We start from the raw sequence: 21,443 nt of genomic DNA, 5'->3' as shown, positions 1-21,443 counted from the left end.
GCTATAGCTCCAGATGGCGCAGTGGTAACGAATGCAGCTGCCAACGCAAGGGACATGAATTTGGTCCCTGGTCGGGAAGAGCCCCTGGGGAAGGAAACGGCAGCCCACTCCAGTATTCTTGCCTGGAAAACCCCACCCACAGAGGAGCCTCCCAGGCTACAGTCCGTGGGGTTGCAGAGTGGACACGACTGAGTGACTGAGCACGTGCACACACATAGCTGGCAGAATCCCACAACCACGCACAAGACGTTTCTTTTAAGAAAATTTTATTACAGACTAACAAACTTCCCTTCACTAGAGTGATTATAAAATGCATCTGATGCTCTTCCAGGACTTCCAGACCACATCCGGCTACCATGAGTTCCCTCAGTGAAGCAATCATCCACCTTGCAATTGATCTGTTCCACCAGATCAGAAAATCAGAGAAGGAAAACATCTTCTATTCCCCTTTCAGTATCTCGTCAGCCTTAGCCATGACTTACTTAGGGGCCCGAGGAAACACCGCATCACAGATGCAGAAGGTGGGTGGCAGCTGCCTTTCCCACACAGGTTTGCATGGGGTGTCTGCCGGCTGCTGTGCAGATGACCACAGGTCTGGCTGTCCCCGGGTCCCACGGGAAGCTCAAGCAGCCCCACGACTGGGTGGGTGCAGAGTTATGGGGGCAGGGCTCCCCACCTGCCTCCTGTGCCTGGACTTCCTCTGGGGGCTGGGATGAACCCCTACAACTGCCCAACAACCAGAGGTGAGACTTTAATGGAAGAGTGCAGTAGAAGTGAGGCCCTGACTAAAATCCATGTTTTTAGTGTTTTTTAACACATTTCCTCAACAACGGTTACAGACTAGCCAGGATCCTTGCAGTGGCTCCTTATAAGCGAGTTCTGTGCTTTGCACACACAGTTTGTGTTTCCTACAGAGCAAATGCTCGTATTGAACGTCTCTTTGATTTTGGGTTTTCCCTTGTTTTTTTGGTTTTCTTGTTGTTGTTTAGCAATTTGTTTTGCTTGTCTGGATTTGTCCTTTCCTTCCTTCTTTATTTCTTTTTTATTTACCCTGATGTACATAGGTTTCTAAAGTCTCCTTGTCCTACTCCCTGTCTCCTCCAGGTCCTTCACTTCAGTGAAATCGCAGCCAACACAAAAGGAGGAGCCACAAAAGATCCCGTGAGTCACACAGCACTGGATCTAGAAGGAGGTCATATATCCAAGAGGGTTATTGGTTAAACTGGGAATTTCAGATAGACTGGGAAAAGTCCATTTTTAGAGCACATCCTAGGCAAAAATGCTCTCCTGTTGGCTCAGCGGGCAAAGAACCCACCTGCCAGTGAAGGAGACATGAGTTTGGGTCAGGAAGGTCCCCTGGAGAAGGAAATGTCAACCCTCTCCAGTGTACTTGCCTGGGAAGCCCCATGGACAGAGGAGCCTGGTGGGCACAGTCCATGGGGTCGCAAGAGTCAGACACGCCAGAGCACACAGGCACAGGGCACCAGGCAAGACAGATGAGCAGAGTTGTCTCTGATACCACGTCACATGCTGATCTCAGACGTCTGTTTTCTGAAGAGAAGCATGTGTTTCAGAGCAGAGGGTCTAAGGAGCTTCATGTTGAAGGGCTCCTTTCGTGTGCTGACCATGCCGTCTGCACGATCTTAGTTCCCCCACCAGGGACTGAGACAAGCAGTGCTGAAAACCTGGCTCTGTCTCCTTGGAGAAGTCGCTTAGTTCTCTGAACGCTCTTGTTTTCACGTGAACTGAGCTAAAGACTTAGAGATGCTGCTGTACAGCTGCTCGCAGTGTCCCAGGCACACACTCTTCCTACACCGGGAAGTGTGAGCAGTATGTGTGATCACAGTGAACAGCCATAGAGCACAGTCACCAGTGTTAGAAGATAATCTCACCAAGGAGTATAACAGGACTTCATGTCATAATCCAGGACAGTATACAAATTGCATGTTCTCACACAGTTGATGACTCTTAGAGATGCAATACGATGCATTAGGCCTCAAGGAGCTCAAGTCTAACTGATCCCTAAACATTCAAGGGACTAACCGGTGGCTCAGATGGTAAAGAATCTGCCCACAATGCGAGAGACCTGGGTCGATCCTGGGTCGGAAAGATCTTCTGGAGAAGGGAATGGCTACCCACTCCAGTATTCTTGTCTGGGAAATCCCATGGACAGAAGAGCTTGGCAAGCTGCAGTCCATGGGGTCACAAAATGTCAGAAGTGACTGGGTGACTAACACACACACACACACACACACACGTTTAAGATAGTGAGGACACACCCGAGAGTGCAATGGTGCTGCACACACAGTTCAAAGAGGAAAGGTCGCAGTCTACTAGGGAAGGGAGAAAGAATTACCTGAAAGCCTGAATGTGAGCTTATGAAGCATATTTCCATTAAAGAGGAAAGGTCGCAGTCTACTAGGGAAGGGAGAAAGGATTACCTGAAAGACCGAATGTGAGCTTATGAAGCGTATTTCCAGTAAAATACCCCAAATACGAGGGAAGAACAACAGTCATCCACAGAAATACCAAAATCTAGGCACTGATCAAACAGACTTACGTGGGTGCAGTATTTACATTGTTAGAGAATCTAGTGAGCTCACTTTTTGGTGTTTGAAGGTTGAAAAGCCAGGAAATGTTCATCATCACTTTCAAAAGCTTCTGACGGAATTAAAGAAATCCACTGATGCCTATGAGCTGAGTGTCGCCAACAGGCTCTACGGAGAAAAGGAGTTTCGGTTTCTCCAGGTGAGTTTCCTGGTCTGTCACGCCTTTGGTCTGCATCCCTGGTCCTCGGGCCCCATCTCCTAATGGGAGGAGGGTGCAGAGGAGCCTGGGGACCCACACAGGGGCATTACTCCCAGGGGCGCCAGGCTCCCCGACCACAACCGCACCCGCTGGAGTGTCCAGAGGCTGATAGCACACCGGTGAGGGGGGGCGAGGGATTGGCTTGTGAACTCTGCTTGATCAGGATTTAACACATTTAATTTAATTTGGGAATATCTACATAATTACTGATAAATTACTCTTCATTCTCCCTTTCTTCTTGCTCATATCATAGGAATACATGGATAATGTTCAGAAATACTACCTGGCCAGTGTAGAATCTGCCGATTTTATCAGCGCTGCAGAGGAAAGTCGAAAGATGATTAATTCCTGGGTGGAGAGCCAAACCAATGGTAGGTTATGAGAGAGTCACTCATTACAAATCCCGGCTGAGTCCCCACTGTGTGTGAACACGGTGCTGGACCCTGACCGGGCTTTAGGAACAGGGGGAGGCCCTGCAGGGGGTGGACGGTCCACGTCATGCGGAGAGAAACGGCCGGGGTGCTCCCAGGACCAGGCCCTGCAGGCACAGCTGGGTCTGGAAGACAGTGTCTTGTGGATCCCAAGTCTCCGCTCAAACATTAGGTTGAGTCATAAATTTTCCTTTAAAATAGAGGCTTAACTTCTGGATTATGATCCATAAGAGAAAATATGAAAAGAGTTCCCTTTTGCTTTCTTAACTGGGAAACAAGCTGCTCTCCTTTAAACCACTTCTCTTGCCAAAATGACCACCTGCAGCAGGAGGTGCCTGGCCCACGTCCCCCCCCAACAGGATTGTCACAGGTGTCCTCCCCACCCAGGGAGGGGGCTGGACAATGTCTCCATCCCATGAACTGTATCCTAACTCCCTTCCGAAATACAGATCTAACCTAAGCAGCTCAAAATTGAGAATGAAGACAAATACACCCCAGGGAATGGTGTCTGGGCACGCGTTCTAGACTTTAATGTTCATATCATTTGTCCTAAAGAACTTTCAGGCCCGTTTCCTCGGATTGCTAAGTTCAAATTTGAAAATAGCAATAGAAGAATAAAGTGAGGAAGAACAGAATAGAAGGAAGGGTTGAGTAGACAAGAGACAAAGCTCTGAGGGAACAGGAAGGGAGGGAAGGGAAGGAAGAAAGCTGACCAGTAAAACCAACTGAAATCAGCTCATCAGGGTTCCTTGTGAGATGACTGATGTCCCCACACACACAGAATGAACACCTTCCCAGTCAGGAGCAGGGGCGTCTTCCATGAGGGCAACTCCATCAGGCTGGGGTCGTGAGCAAAGCCTCACCTGGTGAACCGCTGGGCATGGAGTCCCTCACGGGGTGATTTGTATGACTATTTAATCATCACTTGTAACTTACAGACAAACCACTTGTCCCTGTCATAATTGTCATTTGTCTTTGCAGGAAGAATCAAGAATCTGTTTCCCCAAAACTCTCTTAATAGCTCTGTTCTGGTTCTGGTGAATGCTGTCTATTTCAAAGGGCAGTGGCAAGAGGAATTTAAGAAAGAAAATACTGTGGAGGAAAAATTTTGGTTGAACAAGGTATTGTCTATAAGTTATGCATATAACATAATGTAACTACATATGCGCTGAGAGGTGTAAATACGTATTGATTAGTATATAACTGCAGGTAGAAGACAGAATTCATCACGCCTTTTTTTTTTTTTTTTTTACTTTATTTAGTTGGGATCCCCTGAAGGAATTCTTGTCTCTAATTCACAAAATTTCCAGATCATCACTTAGAAGGAGGATGTGTTTGGTATCTGAACAAGATTATCTTTCTTTATAACTTATGCCCATTTAGCACTTTTTGCCACATGAATTTATTGCAGGGTACAAGCAAACCTGTGCAGATGATGAAACAAACCAATCATTTCAATTTTGTGTCACTGGAGGATGTGCAAGCCAAGATCCTGGAAATCCCGTACAAAGGCGGAGAGCTAAGCATGATGGTGCTGCTGCCCGATGAAGTAGACGGTCTGCAGGAGGTAAAACCTGGTATTCACAGTCTCCATGCTATTGCCGAAATTCCTAGTGATGCAGTGCTTGTGTGGCTGCTCATAGCATGATGATAGTGATTAGCAGAGCTCAAGCACATAACAAAAATGTCGAGTCAATATGCTAAGTATCACAGTATAATATGAAGAGTGTACAAAAATCTGCACACCACAGGTCAGAATAATATTCTGGTGAGACTATGGAATGTCAGTTGACAAAACAATATACCTAGGTACAAGCATGAATATCTTACGACTGTAAGAATCTCTGGTGTAATCCAGGCCACTCATTTGAAGATGAAGAAATTAACACATATGTAATTGACACATGGAAATATCTGCAAGTTTACTCACAAACAAAATGAGAAAATTAAAGCAACAGAGTTCCCATCATACTCATGCCAATGCTCCATTGTGTCCAACTCTTTGTGACCCCATAGACTATAGCCCACCAGGCTCCTTGTCCAAGGGATTCTCCAGGCAAGAATAATGGAGCCAGTTGCCATTTCCTCCTCCAGGGGAACTTCCAAACCCAGGGATCAAACTCGGGTCTCCTGTGTTTCCTTTGCAGGCAGATTCTTTACTTGCTGAGCCCCCAGGATAGCAAAGTTTCCTATAGCCCACTAATTTACAGAGGTTTTTTAGACTGTGAGCAAATGGATTTATCTTGAATCCCAGTTTTTAATTTGGAAGTATTTAGTTTCTAAGTACTCAAAACTCATTCACAGTCTCATTTCTAGAAGTTCAAAAGTGGGAGGAGGGGGAATTATACAATTTTCTTCTTAGCATTGCTATCATAAACTAATATATAAAAACACCAATAAGACCCTGTCATAAAAGGACATCCCATGAAAGGCCATCTATAGATACTATAACAGCTGATAATGATGCAGAAGACGCAGTAAATTTGCCACACTCAAAATACATACATGGTAACACTGGAAATCAAAACTTCATAGGGAAAGTAATATCGCAGTCAGTGTGACAAGTCCTCAGAATACTTGTCTCCTGCTCCAAATTCCCCATTATCAGTGACATTGGGAATATCTCTCCTAAGATTTTATCCTATAGCAACACGTTGAAAGAACAGAAAAGCTGTTGGACATAAGTAACTCAAAATACTGAAAATTTTTAAATAAGAAACAATGGTATGTATTTGTATTACCTTACCTTAGGTTTGGAACTGACATGCAGTGAATGCTTAAAAGATATTACTTAAATAAATATAGATATCTACTGTATCAGCTTAATGACAGTATTATGTAGCAACGTAAACTTGATTAGAGAAATATTTATTGAAAAATTTTACAAATAGATCAAGCAAGAAAAAACAATACAATTAGGATGTAAGCTGTAAATGCACTATGTAAAAAATTTTGGACAAAAGAACATTAACAAGAGAAGTCTACTGAAAGCGAGCATGCCATCGGTAAACAGCATAAGCAGTGGACAGCTCATCTTCTACAGTTAATTTTATTTAACCATCCTGTGTTGCATATACATGTGCATCATATACATTTGCATCTTTATGTGCGTTGCTGTGCTGTGCTTAGTCGCTGAGCCTTGTCCGACTCCTCGCAACCCCACTGGCTGTAGCCCACCAGTCTCCTCTGTCCATGGGATCCTCTGAGCAAGAATACTGGAGTACGTAGCTTATCCCTTCTCCAGGGGATCTTCCTGACCCAGGAATGGAACCAGGGTCCTCTGCATGGCAGGTGGATTCTTTACCAGCTGAGCTACCAGGGAAGCCCTTGTGTATTTATACATACGGATGTATTATGTGTACAAAAATAAAGGGCTTCCCTGGTAGCTCAGACAGTAAAGAATCCACCTGCAATGGACAAGACACGGGTTCGATCCCCGTGTTGGGAAGATACTCTGGAGAAGGAAATGGCAACCCACGCCTGTATTCTTGCTTGGAGAATCCCAAGGACAGAGGAGCCTGGTAAGCAATAGTCCATGGGGTCTCAAAGATTTGGACACGACTGAGCAACTAAGCACGCAAGCATGCATATACATAAAAATGGCAAAGTCATAAGTATATCAGTTCAGTTCAGTCACACAGTCATGTCCGACTCTGTGCGATCCCATGAACCACAGCATGCCAAGCTTCCCTGTCCATGACCAACTCCCGGAGTTTACCCAAGCTCATGTCCATTGAGTCGGTGATGTCATCCAACCATCTCATCCTCTGTCGTCCCTTTCTCCTCATGCCCTCAAGCTTTCCCAGCATCAGGGTCTTTTCAAATGAGTCAGCTCTTCGCATCAGGTGGCCAAAGTATTGGAGTTTCAGCTTCAACATCAGTCTTTCCAATGAATACACAGGACTGATCTGCTTTAGGATGGACTGGTTGGATCTCCTTGCAGTCCAAGGGACTCTCAAGAGTCTTCTCCAACACCACAGTTCAAAAGCATCAACTCTTTGGCACTCAGCATTCTTGATAGTTCAACTCTCACATCCATACATGACCACTGGAAAAACCATACCCTTGACTAGATGGGCGTTTGCTGACAAAGCAATGTCTCTGCTTTATAATATGCTGTCGAGGTTGGTCATAACTTTCCTTCCAAGGAGTAAGCGTCTTTTAATTTCATGGCTGCAGTCACCATCTGCAATGATTTTGGAGCCCCAAAAAATAAAGTCTGACACTGTTTCCACTGTTTCCACTGTTTCCCCATCTATTTCCCATGAAGTGATGGGGCCGGATGCCATGATCTTACTTTTCTGAATGTTGAGCTTTAACCAGCTTTTGCACTCTCCTCTTTCACTTTCATCAAGAGGCTTTTGAGTTCCTCTCCACTTTCTGCCATAAGGGTTGTGTCATCTGCATATCTAAGGTTACTGATATTTCTCCCAGCAATCTTGATTCCAGCTTGTGCTCCTTCCAGCCCAGTGTTTCTCATGAGGTACTCTGCATATAAGTTAAATAAGCAGGGTGACAATATACAGCCTTGACGTACTCCTTTACCTATTTAGAACCAGTCTGTTGTTCCATGTCCAGTTCTAACTGTTGCCTCCTGACCTGCATAGAGGTTTCTCAAGAGGCAGGTCCGGTAGTCTGGTATTCCCATCTCTTAAGAAGACTTATTTGATTATATAATATATATCAAGGACTCTGTTACTTTTGCCTCCTAGGATAAAACCTAATAAACTGAATCTCCTGTATTCATGTTTACTGTTAAAATAAAGGTTTTCCAGACATTTCAATCCAAGGTTAGGTGGGCTCCATGACCATGAGAATCCTGACAGTTGTTCCTTTTCCATTGCTACAGGTTGAAGACCAGCTCACTGCTGAGAAGTTAATAGAGTGGACGAGCCCACAGAATATGGGGAATAGAGAAGTGGATTTATACCTGCCTCGGTTTAAAGTGGAAGAGAGCTACGACCTTGTGCCCACACTGCAAGCCCTGGGGATGGTGGATGCCTTCTGTGGTGGGGTCGCCAACTTCTCGGGCATGAACGGGAGCCGTGATCTGGCAGTGTCAAAGGTCATCCACAAGTCCTTCGTGGAGGTGACTGAGGAGGGCACAGAGGCCGCGGCTGCTACCGGTGTGGTTTTTACACGCACATCATTACCGTTTCGTGAGCGTTTCCGCTGCGATCACCCTTTCCTGTTCCTCATCAAGCACATCAAGACCAACAGCATCCTCTTCTGTGGCCGAGTCTCTTCCCCTTAGATGTCCTTGGGCAGCGGCCACACTCGGGGACGTTCAGAGAGCTGTTCCCGGAGCTTGAATGCTGGTGCAACAGGTTCCCTTGGATGCGTTTTCTTTTCCAAACGTATAGTCACCACTCATAACGTATTGGATAAAATGTTGTTTGTCTGTCTCTCTCTTTCTATAAACACATGTAACCTACTCTATTCCCCATGAAAACGCCTCCTTGGACAAAGTGTTCACTATATTTTAAAAAGTTATTTCCATACTCTATCTTCTACTAAGTTTGAAATATCATAGCTCCTATTTCAAAAGTTATTTTTACTTTTCAAACCTAGACATTCACATTTATTTGAGTTCAGGTGGTATGTGGGACCCTTACATGTCTAAATTTTTTAATTTTCTGAAGTGCATTATCAATAAAACCATGGCTTGTTCATGTCATTTGTTGCTCATCCTTTTTTTTTCAACAAAGTGTAAGTGACCCCCCACACGTGGAAAAGATCATATAGAAAGATATTATCCTACATAGAAATCAAAATAGTGCAGCATGATGAGGTTAAAAAGGCAGACTGCTGTCAGAACATGGAAGGCTCTGTAACCCATGTAAGAGCCTAGATATAAGCATCTAGAACTCAGACTTGAGATGTGAACTGAGTCTCTAAGTAGGTAAGACAGATGATATATATGTTAGAGCTACCGAGAGAAATATGGTAATTGTGGCTGAAGGCAGAGATGGGATAAGACTGGGAGAGCATCCAGTGAGAAGAAGGGCTGACAAGTGACCCTGAAGTCCACCAACCCATAAAGCAAAGAACTGACAAATTTTATTCCCCAAAACATAACTTTTCTCAGGGCAAGAGGAATCATTTGGAGCTGATATGTTTATAACATAGATTGGCATGATGGTTTAACAGATATATACTCACCTCAAAACTCATGACGTTCATACATTAAATACATACAGCTCTTTATACATCATTCATACATGAAGAAAGTTATTTTTGAACACAAAGTAATACAAATCAATGTGTGACTTTAAACATAAAGAAAATAGATGCTTAATAAAGAATATAATGCATATACACCACAGGACAGGCTTCCCTGGTGGTGCAGTGATAAGGAATCTGACTGCCAAGCAGGACACCTGGGTTCAAAAAAGAGCTGGACATGAGGTAGTGACTAAACAACACAACACCAGACACCACAGGACACCAACTTGTGCCCATGGGATTGCACAAAGCTAAAATTAAAAGACTGGTCAAACCCTGTGTGGAGAAAACGTGGATCAACCGGAACTCTCCCACACCACTGGTAAGGATACAAAAGCTGCAACCACTCAGGAAAATAGTCATGCAATTTTATTTTTTCCATCTTTATTAAAATATTATTGGCCCATAGCACTGAGTAAGTTGAAGGTGAACATGCAGTACACTCATTTTCTACATACAAATCTGATACACTCATTTTCTACAAAGTGACCACCAGCACAGCTTGCACTAACACTGCTCTCTCAGGGAAGAGGAATCATTTGGAGGTGATATTACACCTCCAAATCATTTTTTATTTTATTCCCCAAAACATAACTTTTCTCAGGGCAAGAGGAATCATTTGGAGGTGATATGTTTATTACATAGATTGGCATGATGGTTTCACAGATATATACTCACCTCAAAACTCCTGACGTTCATACATTAAATACGTACAGCTCTTTATACACCATTCATCATTCATACATCATTCACACTCTCTCATCACAGTATTGCCATTTCTTTTTCGGGAGGTGTGTTGTTCAAGAACAGCTGTCACACTGTTGATCTCTAAGGGGGAGGGGAAGCTGGGGTCTCCTATGCTGCCATCCGGGTGATGTCTCCAGAAAACCACATATCTCCTTGGCTGAGCAATGCACTTCTATAGAAAGTCTTTCTCAAGTACACAAAGTGGCACATATCACTACTTTCTTACAGGGTTAAAAGTTGACCAGACTATTACCAGACCAGTAATTCCACATCCTGATTTTACCCAAGAGATATGAATACATCCACCACAAAAGGACTAAGACACAAATGTTCACTGAAGCCTTATTCGTAATGGCCAGAAAGCTGGCAAAACCTCAAGTGTCTAACAGGTGAACAAAACAGGTGGAGGAAAGTACAAACCCAAGAATAGTACTTAGAGATAAAAAGGAAAAAACTACTGACAACATGGATTAAACTCCTACCTGCTGTGCTGTGCAAATAAGAAACTGAAAAGAATGAGTGCGTGTTATGTAATCCCCTCAGATGACAATTTTAAACTATGGATAAATGTAGCTGGGCATCCCCGGTGGCTCAGTGGTAAAGAACCCGCCTGACAATGCAGGAGACATGGATTTGATCCCTGGGTTGGAAAGGTCCCCTGGAGAAGGGAATGGCTCCCCTCTCCAGTGTTCTTGCCGGGAGAATCCCACGGACAGAGAAGCCTGGTGGGCTACAGTCAGTCCATGGGGTCGCAAAGAGTCAGATAAACCGAACGACTAATCGACAACGAATGTAGTTACATCTCAATACAAGAGACCTTAAAACACTTATAACAATACGATCATAGGAAATAATAGTAAAAAATACAAAAAGTGATAGCCAATTATTAAATATGAAAGCGAGTATTTTATTGAATGAGATGGATCAGAGCATAATTTCCCTGTGCTATTTCACTTAAGACGAAGATGTATACCGCTAAACACTCATTGGTTGTGTGGCTAACGTAGAGTCTTAAGTTTGCTATTGGCAGGTTGAATCACTAAACATTTCCAGAGATGAAACAAATGAGGAATCACCTTCATAAGAGAAGAAATTTTGATCGGATTAATAACACAAAGGTTGTATATTAATTGATTACTACACACTGTATTGGCAAGAAATTTTATAAGTTTCATTCATGGGTTTAACCCAACGTATCTTAAAACTATATAACCATTAAACACTCCAGAGTTTTGGTATTTCCTTGTGTTTGAATAAGTATCAGGAATAACATAAAAATGTGTCCAGTGTAAACTCATAGGTAGAAATATCACATTTAGTTTGAGTAGATTTCCAGAGGCTCCTCTGGTTGGGTCTCCAAAAGATCCCAATCTGAAAACAGTGAAAGATTTGAGAAGTTATGTTGTTAGTGAAAAGTTGTCATTACTCCTTCCATCACCTTGCCTTATCTTATCTTCAGAACAGGTTGTTCTGAGCTGAACTACTGCCCTTCGGATGCTGCACTCTTCACAGCGTACAGGAATCTCTATGAGCCAGGGAAGCAGAAGCCCTGTGAGTGGGCCTGTGCAGTCTTGATCCATCAGTAAAGGAGATTTGTCTTGGTTGCTCCCAGGCGTGTCTCATCAGGAAGATCTGAGGGAGGCGACAAGCTCACTGTTCTTTTGTGACATGTGGGCAGGTTGGGAAACCTGCCCCTGTGAACGCAGGAGATTCTCAGCTAGCTAAGACTGGAGACAGAACACAGGCCCTTGAGATGTTGCAGCTTCGGACAGTAATAATGCCTCCATAGGCACCTGGAAGCTGGCTCCAAGGGGTGTGTTGGGGGCCTTCCAGCCTCACGCAGGGGCTGGAACCTCAGCTGTGACGGTCCAGGACCCCGGTCCGCCGCCGGGGCTCAGTCTCTCTGCCTCCCTCTGCACCGCCCTCCCTTCCACCTCTCTCTCTCTCCCCCTCTTTTCCTCTCCCTGCCTCCCTACACGTTCTCTCTCTCTGCCTCTCTCTCTCACCAAACACGCACAGCATCTAAACAAGGGAGCTGGGTCAGCAGGGCTCCACCATTAAATACACCTCGGCTTTGGAGCTAAGCCTCCAGGAAGGCCTCAGGAAAAGCCCCTGCCGGGGCAGCCAGTTTCCCGCGCTGCCCTCCCATCTCCACCCTTGAAACGAGGACTTCACCTCCTGGGGCTCTGAACTGCTGCCACGAGAAGTGGCCCTGAAACCAGGAACAAGCCAGAGCGCATCTCTCCTCACCCTTCTGGGTTCTGGGGAGGAGAAGCACCGCCGGAGCCACGACAGAGCCGCCCACACCCGCAGGCCGGCCCTGCGAGGCCCTGACCGCCTCCTGCGCGCCGCCCCCCGGCGCCGCGTCCGCTCCAACGCCGCCGCCGGCCCCGCTGCTCCAGGGCCTCGTGTCCTGAGCTCTCAGTGTCCGCGCTGCGCAGGCTTGCTCAGGATCGCATGGATACAGATAAATGTCTCGTGGTCATGGAGAAATACTGCCATGGCTTCTCTCCAGACTCTTACGAGTGTTTAGTTTGGCTGATAGGATCGCTGGTGGTACTGCACTGAACAGAACTTCCTCTGCCCCCCACACCCCCCCAATTTATTTCTAATCACAGAGTGTGACCTTATGTGTAAATAGATCATAGACATAGCTAGTTAACATAAGATCGTACTGAATCAAGCTGGGTCCTCATCCAATGACTGGACCCTTATATGAAGAGAAGAGACACAGGGAAGACGGTCATGTCGAGACAGAGGCACAGGCCCGGAAACTCGAGGAACCACCAGGGAGTAGAAAAGGTAAAGAGAATTCTCCCCGAGAGCCTCGCGAGGAAGTGTGGTCCTGAGAACACACTGATTTTAGACCTCAAGCCTCCAGAAGTGGGAGAGAATGAATACGGTGGTTTGAAACCTCAGTGTGGGCCGCTCACGACAGAGGTCCTAGGAACCTAACACAGTGCCTGGAGAGCAGAGAAGTGCCCTCTCACGCTCCCGTGCCTAAACTGTTAAGTTACGGTAGTTTACTAGAGCAAAAAGTCAACCATTTCAGCAATCAAAAATACATTCAAAGAAGGACATGAGCCCCATCAAAACAACACTCTACATCAACATTCAATGCAATGCCCTGAATTTCAGGAGCAAATCTTGCCGGGGTCCAGCCCCGGTGGATCCAGGGAATTCGAAGCGGGGACGGCATTGGCGAGGATCAGGAAACAACTGCTTAATTAAACGTTAATTAAGGATATAAAGAGTAATAGAATAAGGATCGCTCAGTGAGGAAATTCAGTGGAGAAAAGAGGCTGAATAATTCAGCCAGAAGGTAAGAGAAAGAACGACATGGTGAGACCAAGTTTCGGTGAACAAGGCCCGCACTTTATTTTCCAAAGTAGTTTTTATACCTTAAGTTATGCATAGACGATAATGGGGGAAGGGGTAGAGTCATGCAGTAAGCCAGGCTTTCTTCCTGCAAACTTATCATATGCAAAAGTTTAGGTGATTTGCATCATCTTCTGGCCCAGAGGCCTTTTCCTCTAAAGGTGATTATTCTAAAGTCAGGTGCCAGCCTCCAAAAAGCATTAGATAAAGTTGCATTCCTACAGAGCAAAGGAGTGGTGGGCTATAACAAGAAAAAGAATTAACTCAAGGGTCCCAGGTTACAAACATTAAAGCTACTACTTACACCAATTATATTAATCAATACACTGCCAGGGACACAGCAGGTAAGGGATATGGAGACTTAGCAGCAAATATTGGCCCAACAAGTGAAAATCCCTTCACCAATACAATTTCTAATCAATCTTTTGACTGCTCAAAGGAATCTGTATTTAGACAGTTTAGAACATCTCACGCCTCTCACAGTTTGGAGGCTCTGAGCAATTACATGTGGCCAGAAAAACCTATTCAGGCAGGCTAGAGGACTTCCAAGGGAGTTTGTAGGTTGAAACACTGTCACACCCAGGAATTATTAACTGGAGCTGTAAGCTAACTCTTTTTTCAGAGAGAGGTAGTGGGGGACAGGTGAAAGCACAAAGCAGAAAGTAGGCAGACTCTGGTTTTGGGGGTAGATTGCTCAAGAATTTCCAGGGAGACTCCTGAGGCTTGATCCCGCCTTTGCGTATGCCAAGCCTCCTTCCTCATGACCTTTGCCAGGGGCGGAGCTCCTCACATGGCTACCGGCAGTGATAGAATTCCAGTTGAGCTATTCCAGATCCTGAAAGATGATGCTGTGGAAAGTGCTGCACTCAATATACAATATGCCGGCTCCCGGCATCTCCCCGTTTTTTATTTCTTAAAACAGCCAGAAATCTTTCACTGGAAGTACAGGTAATTAGGATGTTCTGTCAGGTGGTCATCAGATGCAGGGAGGAAATCCCTGGAACGAGTTAGAGCCAAGCATCCTTGAGCAATGATAGACATTTACTGGGGTCTATGGAGTTGATGTTTTCTTGCTTGGATCACTGAGAAACTGAAGGTGCTGATGACAGCTGTCCCTGGCAGTCCTGGTGAGATATGTGCTAAAGCCAGAGTCACGTCCGGGAACACAGAGGCTGGTTGCAGAAGTCATGGGGTGGGGAAGGATGGTGCTATCATGGTCTCAGAGTTTGTCTCAGAGGATGAGGCTTAGGAAGTCAGTGGCCACCAAATGTAAAGGAGCCTTGGCAAACCTCCCTTGTCATTAAGTCCCTGCTTCTAGCACTGTGGTAGAGACCCTTCACTAAGCTCAGTACTAAGTCATGGAACATAATTAAGAACTCAATGAATGGAGAGTGAATCATTAAGAAATTATAAAAATAGATAATCAAACACATTATGTGATCACCCCTACATTCACATGGAATCAAGAAGCCTTCATTCAAATGTAAGAGACCAAGAGTCAGTGATTCCTAGTTCATGCACAAAGAACAGTCTCTCTCTTCCTGCATTCTACCAAAAAATTAAGAGACCCATAAAAGCGAATCCTGGAGGCAGTGCAATCTTTCTGATATGATAAGAAGTTATAGAATAAAATTTTGACTAAGGACTTACTCAGTCCTTCCTTAATATATAATTTTAATCAATTCAAGGGGCTTCCCAGTTGGCACTGGTGGTAAAGAACCAGATTGCCAACACGGGAGACATAAGAGACCCAGGTTCAATCCCTGGATTGGGAAGATCCCCTGGAGGAGGGCATGGCAACCCACTCCAGTATTCTTGCCTGGAGACCCTGCATGGACAGAGGAGCCTGGTGGGCTACAGCCCAGAGGGTCACAAAGAGTGGGAAACGACTGAAGTGACGTAGCAAACACACACGAAATCAATTGGAATGTTAAATGTCAATCAAAAACTGCTGAAAGGAAGGGCTGTAGAAATGGTTCTAGAGACAGGAGATGTGAGAGAGGGTTGGATGGTGCTAAGCAAAGAGTAGGATGACGGTCCCGAGTGGAACTGGAGGCATGGGAATGGGGAGACGGGTGGTGAGAATGAACTGTCTCAGTCTGCCATGACACACCTACAGACAAGACCATTCCCCAACTAAGGGACATTAAGGTAAATCTGATTCATCCTGTTCAGATGCTATTTACATTGTGCGGATCTGTATCTATATGGGAATATTAAAACAGTAATTGATCATATATGAAACAAGTCGCCAGTCCAGGTTCGATGCACGATACTGGATGCTTGGGGCTGGTGCACTGGGACTACCCAGAGGGATGGTATGGGGAGGGAGGAGGGTCAGGATGGGGAACACTTGTATACCTGTGGCAGATTCATTTTGATATATGGCAAAACCAATACAATATTGTAAAGTTAAATAAAACAAAATTTAAAAAAATAAATAAATAAAACAGTAATTGGCAGATATCCTGTTATTGAAAGCTTGAAGGGTTTTCTCAAGTAACCAGTTTACCTGCAGATGGGTATGACCACATGCGTAATAAGAAGGAAGAGATAAAATGCCCCCTAGGATGTGCACCTCAGCAAAGCAGGTGAACCTTCACGCCCTTCACAAGGAAGGAAGAAAACAGGAGGAGATCAGAGGAGCTATTTTGAAGCAACCTACACAGGTATTAGAAATATGTGGGATGGTTCCTGGACATGTCATTTCCTCTTCAGTTTTATTGGATTCTGGGATTCATGATGCCAATGATGTTGGTATATTTAGAAAATACCCAAAGACGGGTGGCAAGTACTGACTTGCAGAATCGTCTGAGAAGTGCTGAGTGTCCTGTGACACTGTGTGACATCGTGGTGTCTTCACCTTGTCTAATACATGCCAGGAGCACTTTTGAAAAGGAGGGGGACCAGGATGTGATATGGATTCTTATTTGAACTAACCAAAGTTCCCTCTAAATTTAAGCAAAATCCTTTGCTTTGCATACATGCTCAGTCGTGTCCCACTCTTTGCCACCCTATGGACTGACTGTTGCCCGACAGACTCCTCTGTCCCTGGGATTTCCCAGGCAAGAATACTGGAGTGGGTTGCCATTTCCTCCTCCAGAACAAAATCTTGATCTTCATCAGTTAGTTGCTTTTCCTCAAAGCCAGCCTCTGTACCACCAACCTCGGTAACTTACTCACAGGAGGAATCAGCTCAGTCAGTGGTTCTCTTGAGTCCTCGACTCCTGCTCTGTCCCCTGGGCTTCCTCCAGGCCCAGCCGGGGCTCCTTACTTCTGTCTCTGGGCTCAGAGCCCTTTCTCTTTGAACCCAAAGACGTTCACCCTGCTCTGGCCCGGGGGCTTCCCTGCTCTCTGACAGCGCCCGTGACGCAGCCTTGACTGGGAGCTCTTATTCCTCATGTTTGTTGTTTTCCATCCTGGATCTTTTCTCCTGCTATTTCCTTCTTCTTTACACTCAGCTTCCCATCAGACTCCAGCAGACTCCATCCTCGCTCAGCCCACCCAGTCTCAGCTCTGGGGTCTTTGACCTCCAGTGTCATTCGGGGGTCAGGACACATAACCAGGAGGAGCCCTAAGAGCAGCAGGGCTGAGCTCAGGAATCACCTTTCCGGTTTAGGCACACAGGTCTCCCCTTCCTCCAGCTCGTGTCTCCATCCCTGTGCTTCTGGGACTCTGAGGTGGGTGAGGCTTCCTGTGAGTGGGTGCTGTGCTGGGACTGCACACTTGGACCAAGGGCAGTACTGAGTGCCGGGGTGAGGAGAGGATTGGAGCCCACACACACGTGCTTTCTCCTAACCTGCTGGAAGTAAAATGGTGCAGCTGCTGGGGAAGGCAGTCTGGTAGTTCTTCTAAATCAATCAGAGAGTGAAATTCAACCAATTAAACGGGTCAAGTGTAAACTTACCGTTGACCCACAGATTTCATTCTTAAGTATATGCCTAAGAAATTAAAACATATGTCCACACTGAAACTGCCATTTTACACAACCCTAAAAGAGTATCTGAAACCCTGCCTTCCTCCCTAATGACTGTGGTGTCCTTGGAGGAGAAATTAGGGACCCATTCCCACCCCTTTATATTTTGTGGGAGAACATGATCTCTACTGAGAAGGCAGAAGACGCAGCTTCTTTTCATCTAAACACAAGGAGATTTGTCAGTAAAGACCCGGAGTCTGTCTACACCTCCCTGTGGGGAGTGGATACACGCACAGGCTCCTGGAACCAGCTACCTGCCTGGAGCGCTCACCTGGACATTTCACCACCTGGGCTTCTGTTCAGCCACTCTGTGGCTCATTTCTGTTATCTGTGAAATGGGGAAAACAATCTCAGACAGTCGCTCAATCGTGTCCGACTCTTTGCAACCCCATGAACTGCAGCACGCCAGGCCTCCCTGTCCATCACCAACTCCCGGAGTTCACTCAGACTCACGTCCATCGAGTCAGTGATGCCATCCAGCCATCTCATCCTCTGTCGTCCCCTTCTCCTGCTGCCCCCAATCCTTCCGAGCATCAGAGTCTTTTCCAGTGAGTCAACTCTTCACATGAGGTGGCCAAAGTACTGGAGTTTCAGCTTTAGCATCATTCCTTCCAAAGAAATCCCAGGGCTGATCTCCTTCAGAATGGACTGGTTGGATCTCCTTGCAGTCCAAGGGACTCTCAAGAGTCTTCTCCAACACCACAGTTCAAAAGCATCAATTCTTCGGCACTCAGCCTTCTTCACAATCCAACTCTCACATCCATACATGACCACAGGAAAAACCATAGCCTCGAGTAGACGAACCTTTGTTGGCAAACTAATGTCTCTGTTTTTGAATATGCTATCTAGGTTGGTCATAACTTTCCTTCCAAGGAGTAAGCATCTTTTAATTTCATGGCTGCAGTCACCATCTGTAGTGATTTTGGAGCCCCAAAAAATAAAGTCTGACACTGTTTCCACTGTTTCCCCATCTATTTCCCATGAAGTGGTGGAACCGGATGCCATGATCTTCGCTTTCTTAATGTTGAGCTTTAAGCCAACTTTTTCACTCTCCACTTTCACTTTCATCAAGAGGCTTTTGAGTTCCTCTTTACTTTCTGCCATAAGCGTGGTGTCATCTGCATATCTGAGGTTATTGATATTTCTCCCGGAAATCTTGATTCCAGCTTGTGCTTCTTCCAGCCCAGCGTTTCTCATGATGTACTCTGCATATAAGTTAAATAAGCAGGGTGACAATATACAGCCTCGATGTACTCCTTTTCCTATTTGGAACCAGTCTGTTGTTCCATATCCAGTTATAACTGTTGCTTCCTGACCTGCATACAAATTTCTCAAGAGGCAGATCAGGTGGTCTGGTATTCCCATCTCTTTCAGAATTTTCCACAGTTTATTGTGATCCACACAGTCAAAGGCTTTGGCATAGTCAATAAAGCAGAAATAGATGTTTTTCTGGAACTCTCTTGCTTTTTCTATGATCCAGCAGATGTTGGCAATTTGATCTCTGGTTCCTCTGCCTTTTCTAAAATCAGCTTGAACATCAGGAAGTTCACGGTTCACATATTGCTGAAGCCTGGCTTGGAGAATTTTGAGCATTACTTTACTAGCATGTGAGATGAGTGCAATTGTGCGGTAGTTTGAGCATTCTTTGACATTGCCTTTCTTTGGGATTGGAGTGAAAACTGACCTTTTCCAGTCCTGTGGCCACTGCTGAGTTTCCCAAATTTGTTGGCATATTGAGTGCAGCACTTTCACAGCATCATCTTTCAGGATTTGGAATAGTTCAACTGGAATTCCATCACCTCCACTAGCTTTGTTCGTAGTGATGCTTTCTAAGGCCCACTTGACTTCACATTCCAGGATGTCTGGCTCTAGGTCAGTGATCACACCATCGTGATTATCTGGGTTGAAGATCTTTTTTGTACAGTTTTTCTGTGTATTCTTGCCATCTCTTCTTAATATCTTCTGCTTCTGTTAGGTCCATACCATTTCTGTCCTTTATCGAGCTCATCTTTGTATGAAATGTTCCTTTGGTATCGCTGATTTTCTTGAAGAGATCCCTAGTCTTTCCCATTCTGTTGTTTTCCTCTATTTCTTTGCACTGATCGCTGAAGAAGGCTTTCTTATCTCTTCTTGCTATGCTTTGGAGCTCTGCATTCAGATGTTTATATCTCTCCTTTTCTCCTTTGCTTTTCGCTTCTCTTCTTTTCACAGCTATTTGTAAGGCCTGCCCAGACAGCCATTTTGCTTTTTTGCATTTCTTTTCTATGGGAATGGTCTTAATCCCTGTCTCCCGTACAATGTCATGAACCTCATTCCATAGTTCATCAGGCACTCTATCTATCAGATGTAGACCAACCTAAATATGGTACTAAAGAGGAAAATGGGTGAATACAAAACCCCCTCAGGAAATAGTCAGCAGTGTTTAATATTATTCTATTACAAGAACACCAGATGCTTGAAGAGATGAGACTCCAGTGATGAGACTCAGCCATGCCATTCAAAGAACACATTTTTTTCTTTTTTTCTTACAGACATTTGACTCTGTTGTTCTGGTCATGAATCGGAAGTGGGTGTGCTGCAGATCAGGATGATGGAGAAATGTTGTAGTTCTGGAGCTCAAGCTATTTACTTTTCTGAGAAATCTTCGTACAAAAACATTAGAAAACTGCCCTTAAAATGGGTCCTGTTTGTATCCGTTGTTCTTCTCACTGAGAGCAAGTGAGTTTGCGGAAAATGAGCTGCCCTCTGACCTTAGCAATCAGGGCACAGCTGGGATTAACCACGAGGACAATGGGGTCACCGGGAGGACCGCGCCAGGGTCCAGCCTCGAGGGGAGGCAGATCACGCCTGGTCTCCACCTACAGCTGACACAGTTTGCCAATCTCTCTTCAGCTGAGACACTGAGCTATTTTCCCGGGTATACAAGATATTTTTAAAGAAACAGCCTTTTCAGAACTTAAAAAATGTCAGCTTTCGATTGTTTGTATTAGAAGTGGTCTTAAACACGAGTCAACATGTATTAACAAGAGAAGAAAGATTTTTAAGAGTTATTTCTGGCTGGGCCTCGTTCCTCAGGGCACGTGAAGAAGCTGCCACATAAGTGTACTGTCACAGGTGTCAGAAAGGCATGTACATGCGTTTCCCATGAGCATGGATGGTAGGGCACAATCTCTTCTGCAGAAGGAAAGGACTTACAGGAGTTGGTCAATAATCTTGTCTTGACTCATAAAGACTTCTTCCTCATGAAGTTGAAGGTAACTGGTGAAGAAATCAGAAGTTGATCTTGAAATACCAGCTGCCTTGAGGCACGGGTGGCGGCAGGTAGAGGTATATATATTCAGGGCTGAGCACGCCCGGCACACAGGCTTGCAGGCTGCCTGCCCACCTCTGCTTCCTCCAGGAACACAGGTAAGTGCTTCCAGCAGCTCTGCGCTAACTCAGGAGTCCTTTCTGAAAATAATAATGAATGTGATGTTTTATCGTGCGTGTGTTAAATATTTCATTTGGTATGATGGTATTTTACGTATTCTGCCACAGAAGAACTTTTTCTCCTGATTTAGTCCACAGGTAATTTACTTATTTCTAAAAGAAAACCCACGTTCCCTCGGGGGCACGTGTATCAGGGGTAGGCTGTCCAGCATCCACAGATCCTTCAAGTAAGGCACGGAGGTACCTGATGGGAGATGGCTGGATGTTACCACATCCGTTTTGCCTTTGAATCTGTTATAAATTCACTGGGAAAGACCTGGAGGCTGGGAAAATTGAAAGGAAAAAGGAAAGGGGGCAGCATGGATGGGATGGTTATACAGCATCACGGACTCAATGAATAGGAATTTGGACAAACTCTGGGAGGTAGTGGAGGACAGAGGAGCTTGTCC

At 45.1% G+C, this 21,443-nt stretch overlaps 1 protein-coding gene across 1 annotated transcript; it reads left to right on the top strand.

Annotated features, from left to right (window-relative positions):
• The first annotated feature begins 356 nt into the window (after window positions 1–356).
• Window positions 357–8,916, top strand: LOC109577699 (serpin B4-like). The gene is made up of 7 exons (XM_019986455.2): window positions 357–521; window positions 1,105–1,161; window positions 2,620–2,748; window positions 3,062–3,179; window positions 4,221–4,360; window positions 4,651–4,806; window positions 8,089–8,916. The coding sequence occupies exons 1-7, from the start codon at window positions 357–359 to the stop codon at window positions 8,491–8,493; spliced, it is 1,170 nt and encodes a 389-aa protein (XP_019842014.1). The 3' UTR covers window positions 8,494–8,916.
• The last annotated feature ends 12,527 nt before the right edge of the window (window positions 8,917–21,443 follow it).

Source organism: Bos indicus, chromosome 24 (assembly GCF_029378745.1).
Source record: "Bos indicus isolate NIAB-ARS_2022 breed Sahiwal x Tharparkar chromosome 24, NIAB-ARS_B.indTharparkar_mat_pri_1.0, whole genome shotgun sequence".
NCBI classification, from domain to species: domain Eukaryota; kingdom Metazoa; phylum Chordata; class Mammalia; order Artiodactyla; family Bovidae; genus Bos; species Bos indicus.
The sequence above is the reverse complement of the archived record's forward strand: the minus strand, read 5'-3'. Positions and strand labels throughout refer to the sequence as shown.

Coding starts and splice junctions, on each gene's coding strand:
- LOC109577699 (XM_019986455.2), top strand. CDS start 357: ATGAGTTCCCTCAGTGAAGCAATCATCCACCTTGCAATTGATCTGTTC. Junction 522..1,104: donor CCGCATCACAGATGCAGAAG/GTGGGTGGCAGC, acceptor TGTCTCCTCCAG/GTCCTTCACTTCAGTGAAAT. Junction 4,361..4,650: donor AAAAATTTTGGTTGAACAAG/GTATTGTCTATA, acceptor AATTTATTGCAG/GGTACAAGCAAACCTGTGCA.